Genomic DNA, 10,640 nt, shown 5'->3' on the forward strand with positions numbered 1-10,640 from the left:
ATAATTCTCAGCAATCTCTCCTCCGTCCGCCATTGTTTTTTCACACTGACTGACTTCAACAAAGCGACACTGTGAGTAAAATGTGCATTAATTATTAGCAAATACGGGTGTAAACACTGTTACAAACGCAGTTCTATGTCCGAGATTAGTCATACTGAGTTAACCGTGGTGTTTGTGCGGTACTTTGTGAACCGCTGATGCACTGCTGTGTGTGTTTACCTTTAGCTAGCGGCTAAGCTAGCGGGACGCTACGGAGCCCAGCTATCCGCCCTCTGAAGCTTTTTAGGGCCGACAGGGGGAGGACAGTGTCCCGCTAACGCTGTGTGTGTGTGTTTCACATTAGCGGGATGCTACGGAGCTCAGGTATCCGCACTCTGAAGCTTTTAGGGACGACAGGGGGAGGACAATACAACGCTGTGTGTATTTATCGCTAAGCTAGCGGCTAAGCTAGCTGGACGCTACGGTTCAGGTATCCGTCCTCTGAGGCATTTATGGCGGACAGGTTGAGGAGGATGTCCCGCTCCTGTGTGTGTGTAACGGAGCTCAGATGAGAGGGCTCTGATTACAGTTTTAATCCTCTGTTAATCCGCATGTTTTCTGCCATATTTGATGAGAGATAAAATGATTTTCTGCCACAGGAGTTTGACAGAGAATAACTGAAAAAGTACACAGTAAAATAACTCATGGCCACTGAGTACCTGGAGTGCTGATGAACACAGATTCTGTGTTCAATAGAGAGTGCATTAATAATAATAATAATAATAATAATAATAATAATAATAATAATAATATGTATTCAAGACTCTTTGCTCACAGCAGCATTTCTCTCCTCCTCCCTCCTTCCTTTTCTCCTCAGGAGGAGATGCAGGGTCCTGATGGCCAGCCAGGATACCAGCATGTCCTGAAGCTGGCCAAGGCCCTGCTGGAAGCCAGGAGCCTTCAGGGGCTTTCTGACAAGAGGGTGGACGAACTCATGGCCCTCTGGCAACGCCTGCACGAGCCGGACAGGCGACGAGTCGTCTACCCTCCCAGACACCGGGAGAGGCAGCTGAAGGGGAAGAACACCTCCTGTCCTGGGAAGGAGAGTCTCCAACGGTAAGACTTGCTTCAAATATTCCTGTTTCCTGTACTAAATATTGGCTGCGTATTAACCCTCACTATCCTCTCCGTGACTCAGCTGTCTTCTCGGGTTTGTCTTACAGGTTCTCTCGGCAGTACAGGTGGGACAAGGACAGCCCTTCAATTACAACATCCCGGAGGTGCCGGGACCTTCAGGGGTGGGTCTGCCTGCCTCATCTGGCCACATCCCCCCTCCTCCTCCCCCTCCTCCTCCCCCTCCTCAGACACTGCTCCCGGATGTCCCTCTCATGGCTGCCTCTGCTGCTCAGCCTCCTCCTCTTCGTGTGCCCAGGACAACAGCCTACAGGAAGAGGAAGGCGGCGGAGGCTGATGCTGCAAGGGGCGGGCCGTCGCCCGGGAGCAGACAGGTCAGTACACCTGCAGCAAGTGTGGCCAGGCCAAGAGGATCAACACTGACCACACTCGCATTGCAGGTGTGTCTTACTGTGCGGCTGCCGGTGGGAAAACTGGCGGGAGGAGATGAAAAGACTCAAAAGGGACCCAGAGGGTGGGGGGGAATGATAGCACTTTTTTCTTTAATTCTCTTTTATCTTTATTTATTTGAATCTCTATTTTAAAATAAAACTCTGAACTGAACTTTGTGTGGAAACTTTATTTAGAATTCATTACACAACGTCTGATATTTCACTGCAACACGGGTCCATAAAACACAACATGGTGCATAAATAAGCACAGTAGAGATGATGAGATGGTATACCGTAGTATTTGTAGTTTATTACAATCATCATCATTTACCAAAACCCCCTGTTTCAGAGTCACTATGTGTCAGTCAGTGATGGCTCTCATGGCTGCTCCTCCTCCTCCTCCTCCTCCTCCTCCTCGAACTCAGATCCAGAGAGCAGTTTACAACCAAAGACTGAGGACGACACTGGAGACTCTTCTGAACCTGACGCTGAACACAGTGCTGATTGGAAGGAGACCAGAGAACCTGCCTCAGGCTCAAAGTCACTGAAAAATAGACAAGAATCTGTCAGTGATCCACGACGTAGTGCTGGAAAGAAACCACTCAGCTGCTCAGTCTGTAAGAAAGCTTTTAGACATAGAAGAGATCTAAATCCACACAGGAGAGAAACCCTTTGGCTGCTCAGTCTGTGAGAAATTTGTGAATTTTTCACAGAATATACATTTATATATTTATACTTTATACCCTTTAATTTAAACCCCCTGTTTTAGAGTCACTATGTGTCAGTCAGTGCTGGCTGTCATCATCTCTTCAGCTCTTCCTCATGTCTGCCACAGCTGGGGATCGAACCGCGGACCTTCCGCTCCCCACATTTTTTTTTTTTTTTTTCACTTTTTGGGCCCCCTTTCCTCTCCTTGCCCCCCTGCTTCGTAGAGAAGAATGGGCAGTATCCTCTTGCGCACCGGTGAGATGTTCTTCTCTGTTCCAATGTTCCAATTTCTGACCAATGGCTGTCCAGGCTTGTTCCATAACTCGCCCAATAGGGAGGCCGGATATGTTCCATAAGAGAGAATCAAACTTTTGGGGCTTTTGGCGTCCAATCGGTGAGGCGGATTTGTTCCATAATTCTCAGCAATCTCTCCTCCGTCCGCCATTGTTTTTTCACACTGACTGACTTCAACAAAGCGACACTGTGAGTAAAATGTGCATTAATTATTAGCAAATACGGGTGTAAACACTGTTACAAACGCAGTTCTATGTCCGAGATTAGTCATACTGAGTTAACCGTGGTGTTTGTGCGGTACTTTGTGAACCGCTGATGCACTGCTGTGTGTGTTTACCTTTAGCTAGCGGCTAAGCTAGCGGGACGCTACGGAGCCCAGCTATCCGCCCTCTGAAGCTTTTAGGGCCGACAGGGGGAGGACAGTGTCCCGCTAACGCTGTGTGTGTGTGTTTCACATTAGCGGGATGCTACGGAGCTCAGGTATCCGCACTCTGAAGCTTTTAGGGACGACAGGGGGAGGACAATACAACGCTGTGTGTATTTATCGCTAAGCTAGCGGCTAAGCTAGCTGGACGCTACGGTTCAGGTATCCGTCCTCTGAGGCATTTATGGCGGACAGGTTGAGGAGGATGTCCCGCTCCTGTGTGTGTGTAACGGAGCTCAGATGAGAGGGCTCTGATTACAGTTTTAATCCTCTGTTAATCCGCATGTTTTCTGCCATATTTGATGAGAGATAAAATGATTTTCTGCCACAGGAGTTTGACAGAGAATAACTGAAAAAGTACACAGTAAAATAACTCATGGCCACTGAGTACCTGGAGTGCTGATGAACACAGATTCTGTGTTCAATAGAGAGTGCATTAATAATAATAATAATAATAATAATAATAATAATAATAATAATAATAATATGTATTCAAGACTCTTTGCTCACAGCAGCATTTCTCTCCTCCTCCCTCCTTCCTTTTCTCCTCAGGAGGAGATGCAGGGTCCTGATGGCCAGCCAGGATACCAGCATGTCCTGAAGCTGGCCAAGGCCCTGCTGGAAGCCAGGAGCCTTCAGGGGCTTTCTGACAAGAGGGTGGACGAACTCATGGCCCTCTGGCAACGCCTGCACGAGCCGGACAGGCGACGAGTCGTCTACCCTCCCAGACACCGGGAGAGGCAGCTGAAGGGGAAGAACACCTCCTGTCCTGGGAAGGAGAGTCTCCAACGGTAAGACTTGCTTCAAATATTCCTGTTTCCTGTACTAAATATTGGCTGCGTATTAACCCTCACTATCCTCTCCGTGACTCAGCTGTCTTCTCGGGTTTGTCTTACAGGTTCTCTCGGCAGTACAGGTGGGACAAGGACAGCCCTTCAATTACAACATCCCGGAGGTGCCGGGACCTTCAGGGGTGGGTCTGCCTGCCTCATCTGGCCACATCCCCCCTCCTCCTCCCCCTCCTCCTCCCCCTCCTCAGACACTGCTCCCGGATGTCCCTCTCATGGCTGCCTCTGCTGCTCAGCCTCCTCCTCTTCGTGTGCCCAGGACAACAGCCTACAGGAAGAGGAAGGCGGCGGAGGCTGATGCTGCAAGGGGCGGGCCGTCGCCCGGGAGCAGACAGGTCAGTACACCTGCAGCAAGTGTGGCCAGGCCAAGAGGATCAACACTGACCACACTCGCATTGCAGGTGTGTCTTACTGTGCGGCTGCCGGTGGGAAAACTGGCGGGAGGAGATGAAAAGACTCAAAAGGGACCCAGAGGGTGGGGGGGAATGATAGCACTTTTTTCTTTAATTCTCTTTTATCTTTATTTATTTGAATCTCTATTTTAAAATAAAACTCTGAACTGAACTTTGTGTGGAAACTTTATTTAGAATTCATTACACAACGTCTGATATTTCACTGCAACACGGGTCCATAAAACACAACATGGTGCATAAATAAGCACAGTAGAGATGATGAGATGGTATACCGTAGTATTTGTAGTTTATTACAATCATCATCATTTACCAAAACCCCCTGTTTCAGAGTCACTATGTGTCAGTCAGTGATGGCTCTCATGGCTGCTCCTCCTCCTCCTCCTCCTCCTCCTCCTCGAACTCAGATCCAGAGAGCAGTTTACAACCAAAGACTGAGGACGACACTGGAGACTCTTCTGAACCTGACGCTGAACACAGTGCTGATTGGAAGGAGACCAGAGAACCTGCCTCAGGCTCAAAGTCACTGAAAAATAGACAAGAATCTGTCAGTGATCCACGACGTAGTGCTGGAAAGAAACCACTCAGCTGCTCAGTCTGTAAGAAAGCTTTTAGACATAGAAGAGATCTAAATCCACACAGGAGAGAAACCCTTTGGCTGCTCAGTCTGTGAGAAATTTGTGAATTTTTCACAGAATATACATTTATATATTTATACTTTATACCCTTTAATTTAAACCCCCTGTTTTAGAGTCACTATGTGTCAGTCAGTGCTGGCTGTCATCATCTCTTCAGCTCTTCCTCATGTCTGCCACAGCTGGGGATCGAACCGCGGACCTTCCGCTCCCCACATTTTTTTTTTTTTTTTTCACTTTTTGGGCCCCCTTTCCTCTCCTTGCCCCCCTGCTTCGTAGAGAAGAATGGGCAGTATCCTCTTGCGCACCGGTGAGATGTTCTTCTCTGTTCCAATGTTCCAATTTCTGACCAATGGCTGTCCAGGCTTGTTCCATAACTCGCCCAATAGGGAGGCCGGATATGTTCCATAAGAGAGAATCAAACTTTTGGGGCTTTTGGCGTCCAATCGGTGAGGCGGATTTGTTCCATAATTCTCAGCAATCTCTCCTCCGTCCGCCATTGTTTTTTCACACTGACTGACTTCAACAAAGCGACACTGTGAGTAAAATGTGCATTAATTATTAGCAAATACGGGTGTAAACACTGTTACAAACGCAGTTCTATGTCCGAGATTAGTCATACTGAGTTAACCGTGGTGTTTGTGCGGTACTTTGTGAACCGCTGATGCACTGCTGTGTGTGTTTACCTTTAGCTAGCGGCTAAGCTAGCGGGACGCTACGGAGCCCAGCTATCCGCCCTCTGAAGCTTTTAGGGCCGACAGGGGGAGGACAGTGTCCCGCTAACGCTGTGTGTGTGTGTTTCACATTAGCGGGATGCTACGGAGCTCAGGTATCCGCACTCTGAAGCTTTTAGGGACGACAGGGGGAGGACAATACAACGCTGTGTGTATTTATCGCTAAGCTAGCGGCTAAGCTAGCTGGACGCTACGGTTCAGGTATCCGTCCTCTGAGGCATTTATGGCGGACAGGTTGAGGAGGATGTCCCGCTCCTGTGTGTGTGTAACGGAGCTCAGATGAGAGGGCTCTGATTACAGTTTTAATCCTCTGTTAATCCGCATGTTTTCTGCCATATTTGATGAGAGATAAAATGATTTTCTGCCACAGGAGTTTGACAGAGAATAACTGAAAAAGTACACAGTAAAATAACTCATGGCCACTGAGTACCTGGAGTGCTGATGAACACAGATTCTGTGTTCAATAGAGAGTGCATTAATAATAATAATAATAATAATAATAATAATAATAATAATAATAATAATATGTATTCAAGACTCTTTGCTCACAGCAGCATTTCTCTCCTCCTCCCTCCTTCCTTTTCTCCTCAGGAGGAGATGCAGGGTCCTGATGGCCAGCCAGGATACCAGCATGTCCTGAAGCTGGCCAAGGCCCTGCTGGAAGCCAGGAGCCTTCAGGGGCTTTCTGACAAGAGGGTGGACGAACTCATGGCCCTCTGGCAACGCCTGCACGAGCCGGACAGGCGACGAGTCGTCTACCCTCCCAGACACCGGGAGAGGCAGCTGAAGGGGAAGAACACCTCCTGTCCTGGGAAGGAGAGTCTCCAACGGTAAGACTTGCTTCAAATATTCCTGTTTCCTGTACTAAATATTGGCTGCGTATTAACCCTCACTATCCTCTCCGTGACTCAGCTGTCTTCTCGGGTTTGTCTTACAGGTTCTCTCGGCAGTACAGGTGGGACAAGGACAGCCCTTCAATTACAACATCCCGGAGGTGCCGGGACCTTCAGGGGTGGGTCTGCCTGCCTCATCTGGCCACATCCCCCCTCCTCCTCCCCCCTCCTCCTCCCCCTCCTCAGACACTGCTCCCGGATGTCCCTCTCATGGCTGCCTCTGCTGCTCAGCCTCCTCCTCTTCGTGTGCCCAGGACAACAGCCTACAGGAAGAGGAAGGCGGCGGAGGCTGATGCTGCAAGGGGCGGGCCGTCGCCCGGGAGCAGACAGGTCAGTACACCTGCAGCAAGTGTGGCCAGGCCAAGAGGATCAACACTGACCACACTCGCATTGCAGGTGTGTCTTACTGTGCGGCTGCCGGTGGGAAAACTGGCGGGAGGAGATGAAAAGACTCAAAAGGGACCCAGAGGGTGGGGGGGAATGATAGCACTTTTTTCTTTAATTCTCTTTTATCTTTATTTATTTGAATCTCTATTTTAAAATAAAACTCTGAACTGAACTTTGTGTGGAAACTTTATTTAGAATTCATTACACAACGTCTGATATTTCACTGCAACACGGGTCCATAAAACACAACATGGTGCATAAATAAGCACAGTAGAGATGATGAGATGGTATACCGTAGTATTTGTAGTTTATTACAATCATCATCATTTACCAAAACCCCCTGTTTCAGAGTCACTATGTGTCAGTCAGTGATGGCTCTCATGGCTGCTCCTCCTCCTCCTCCTCCTCCTCCTCCTCGAACTCAGATCCAGAGAGCAGTTTACAACCAAAGACTGAGGACGACACTGGAGACTCTTCTGAACCTGACGCTGAACACAGTGCTGATTGGAAGGAGACCAGAGAACCTGCCTCAGGCTCAAAGTCACTGAAAAATAGACAAGAATCTGTCAGTGATCCACGACGTAGTGCTGGAAAGAAACCACTCAGCTGCTCAGTCTGTAAGAAAGCTTTTAGACATAGAAGAGATCTAAATCCACACAGGAGAGAAACCCTTTGGCTGCTCAGTCTGTGAGAAATTTGTGAATTTTTCACAGAATATACATTTATATATTTATACTTTATACCCTTTAATTTAAACCCCCTGTTTTAGAGTCACTATGTGTCAGTCAGTGCTGGCTGTCATCATCTCTTCAGCTCTTCCTCATGTCTGCCACAGCTGGGGATCGAACCGCGGACCTTCCGCTCCCCACATTTTTTTTTTTTTTTTCACTTTTTGGGCCCCCTTTCCTCTCCTTGCCCCCCTGCTTCGTAGAGAAGAATGGGCAGTATCCTTTGCGCAGGGGCCATGCTAATCTTCTCTGTATCGAACCAATTTTATTATATGTGCTATCGAAATAACACAATATTGCCCTGTATCTGGGGGGTATTCCCAGGTCTCTGAGCAAGGTCAACTTTGTATTATGGTAGCAGAACACATAGAGCTCAAAGGGAGCAAAACACTGGGTCTAAATGGGCCGAAAACTGCAGACAGAAGCTGCGCTAGCATGGTTCGTGGCTCTCACCTTTGGCTTCTTTGGCATTGAGTCCAAAAAAGACCCTGCTGCTGTGCTGCAGTTTGTGCCCCCGATTGGAACCTATTTCTATTTCAAGCCTTATCTGTCTTTAAGGGTTAAATGTGGTTGATGGGCTGCGTTGGCCGGCTCAGAGGCAGGAACCGCCACGCCGTGTCCTTTGTCGTTGCAAGAGTCCCCTGCCTCTGACCCGTCCAACTCATACTTACCTGGCAGGGGAGATACCATGATCACCAAGGTGGTTCACCCAGGGCGAGGCTCGGCCATTGCACCCCGGCTATGCTGACCGCTGCGAATTCCCCAAATGTGGGAATCTCGACTGCATAATTTGTGGTAGTGGGGGACTGCGTTCGCGCTCTCCCCTGATTATAGTGTTGAAGACAATGTCAAAGACAACCTGGCTACAGCTTGCATGTGTGGCGGCTTCTTTGCTCCAGGAAAGACTTTCTGGTGCCAATGTCCTCCCAGAGCGTGTCCTTCCTTTGGGCTCTAAATATCTCTGTCCCTTGCAGTGAGCCTCACTCTGCGTGCCGCGCTCCAGAGCCAAGGCAAGTTCAATTTGTCACCTTTAGCTTCTTTGGCATTGAGTCCAAAAAAGATCCGCTGCTGATGTGCTGCAGTTTCTGCCCTCAATTGAAACCATCTGTTTTTGTTTCGAGATGCGTCTGTGTTTGTTTTTACACAAGGCAGGAGATGGGTGCACCGTTCCCGGAGGCGCTGCAATACCGGGTCGATGCGTGGAGTGAACGGGGCAAGCCCCTCTTTCGGCTCCCAGTGCTAAAAATCCATTTAATATATAGTCCCCGTATAGGGGACTTATCAGATATTAAACTGATAAGAACAGATTTTTTTTTTTTTTTTTTTATTATAACAAATCTTCAATTTCCATCATTCTTATACACAGTTTACAAACAAGTAAACAAAGGACATTCAATACAAACACATATATCACTTTTACTTTTCATGTATGTAATAACCATTAGGTGATCTGGTCTTCACCCCACCAGCCCTAAACCCCCCTTCCATCTTTCCAAAGCGGCGTGTTGTCCCCATTTCAGAATTTCCCTCTCATTCTCCCCTTCATATCTGCCCTTACTTTTCCTATGATCCCCCTTATGCTGCGGCTGCATTTGGAAGGAACAATTACCCACTCAATTTTCACATTGCATAGGGGTCTTCACTGAAACTGTCCATCTGGTCGGCCCAAAAAACAGGAACCACACTTGAAGAGGTGGAGGTACTCACAACGCCCCCTTGTGTGTCATCCTCCGAGGGAGGTGGTTGCAGCAGTGGAGCAGTAAGCAGCCCCCGGTCCAGTGGCAACCCAGCTGGGAGCCCAACCCCTACTACCCCTGGGTCCTCCCCCACCATCCCTCCACCCAAACCATGGCATTCGTCCGCTTTGCCCCTCCCCTGGTCACTGTCCTTCACTGGTCCCTTCCTCTTCTGCTGCCCATCTCCTTCATCCACCACCACCTCTTTGGCCCGCCACTTCCTCCTCGTCCCCTCTGTCTTTGGCCTTTTACTGTCTCCGACCTGCGAGCAGTCCCCATTGTCTTCTGGAGCCTCTGTTCCGAAAGCCTCCTGTATTTTACGTATCCCAGGCTTGACACCCACATCGGCTGCTACAGTTGAGTCCGTATTCCCCGCAGGCCCTCGGCCCACGCTGTCAGACCCCGAGCCGCCGCCCGGTACCCGCTCCACCGCCGCAGCCTCCCCCGTGCCCACCGGAAACATATTCTTCTGGCACTGGATAAGCCCTTCCAGAAGGTCCTCGAACTCCGTTTCCCTCCGGTTGTTGGCCCCGGCTACCTCCGCAAACGTCCTCCTACGCTCAGGACAGCTTCGGTAAAGATGGTCGATCCCGCTGCAGCCATGGCAGGCCTTGGGCACTGTACAGTCTTTGGCCTCATGTCCCCTTTGGCCACAAAAACGGCAGCTGGTGCCTGCGCACCCTCCCTCCACGTGGCCTGATTGCCTGCACCGCCTGCAGAAAGCTGGCTGACGCGGGTAGAAAATTTACCCTCGATCTGCTCCAAGGCTGAAGGAGGCAGGCGGGTGCTTGAGGCCGCCAAAACCCTCTGGCTCAGATTTAAGAAGCACCTGGAACTGCCTTCGACCTGTCCAGATCCCCATGGTGTCCTTGACATGTCTTGCTTCAGTTAGCACTTCCCCATACAGCCTCAAAAAATCAGCCAACGCTCTGTCAGTCACAAAGGGATTAAACATGTTGACCGTGATTGTCCTGAAATTTGGTCTGTCCAAATTTAAAACCTTGTAGCAGGCTAGCGGCTTTACCATAGCAGCAGCAACACAGTCCTTAGCAACCTTCGTATATACTTGCTCGTCCTTGAGGGTGAAGTCGAAAGCCTTCTCCTGCTGGTTCCATTGTAGGCAGTAGATGACATCAACTTTCAGATGGAGCTGCTCCATGATGACTTTCCTGCAGAACCACGTCCTCGATACGACATCTTCGTCTGTGCCAACTGCCTGGAAACGTAGTGTGAATCTCAGCCCTACTCTTGGGATCGGCTGTCAGTCATCGGCCCTCCCGGCCATCGCTCCTTTCTCCT

The 10,640-nt window shown here is 49.3% G+C and overlaps 1 protein-coding gene, 2 non-coding genes and 1 pseudogene across 3 annotated transcripts; 2 read left to right on the forward strand and 2 right to left on the reverse strand.

Annotated features, from left to right (window-relative positions):
* The first annotated feature begins 5,291 nt into the window (after positions 1–5,291).
* Positions 5,292–7,049, forward strand: LOC117477227. The gene is made up of 3 exons (XM_034123893.1): positions 5,292–5,401; positions 6,189–6,427; positions 6,535–7,049. The coding sequence occupies exons 2-3, from the start codon at positions 6,195–6,197 to the stop codon at positions 7,028–7,030; spliced, it is 729 nt and encodes a 242-aa protein (XP_033979784.1). The 5' UTR covers positions 5,292–5,401; positions 6,189–6,194; the 3' UTR covers positions 7,031–7,049.
* Positions 7,050–7,823: 774 nt separating this feature from the next.
* On the reverse strand, positions 7,824–7,897 carry LOC117477231 (annotated as a pseudogene).
* A 371-nt stretch (positions 7,898–8,268) lies between these two features.
* On the forward strand, positions 8,269–8,432 carry LOC117477228. The gene has a single exon (XR_004555323.1). It is a non-coding gene; the product is annotated as a U1 spliceosomal RNA (small nuclear RNA).
* A 327-nt stretch (positions 8,433–8,759) lies between these two features.
* LOC117477229 lies at positions 8,760–8,943 on the reverse strand. The gene has a single exon (XR_004555324.1). It is a non-coding gene; the product is annotated as a U2 spliceosomal RNA (small nuclear RNA).
* Between the last annotated feature and the right edge of the window lie 1,697 nt (positions 8,944–10,640).

The sequence above is a fragment of the Trematomus bernacchii genome, unplaced genomic scaffold (assembly GCF_902827165.1).
Source record: "Trematomus bernacchii unplaced genomic scaffold, fTreBer1.1, whole genome shotgun sequence".
In the NCBI taxonomy this organism is placed as follows: domain Eukaryota; kingdom Metazoa; phylum Chordata; class Actinopteri; order Perciformes; family Nototheniidae; genus Trematomus; species Trematomus bernacchii.

Bases quoted from the DNA above. Each gene is read 5' to 3' on its own strand.
- LOC117477227 (XM_034123893.1), top strand. From the start codon at position 6,195: ATGCAGGGTCCTGATGGCCAGCCAGGATACCAGCATGTCCTGAAGCTG. The intron at 6,428-6,534 runs GTAAGACTTGCT...TTTGTCTTACAG, and splicing joins GGGAAGGAGAGTCTCCAACG to GTTCTCTCGGCAGTACAGGT.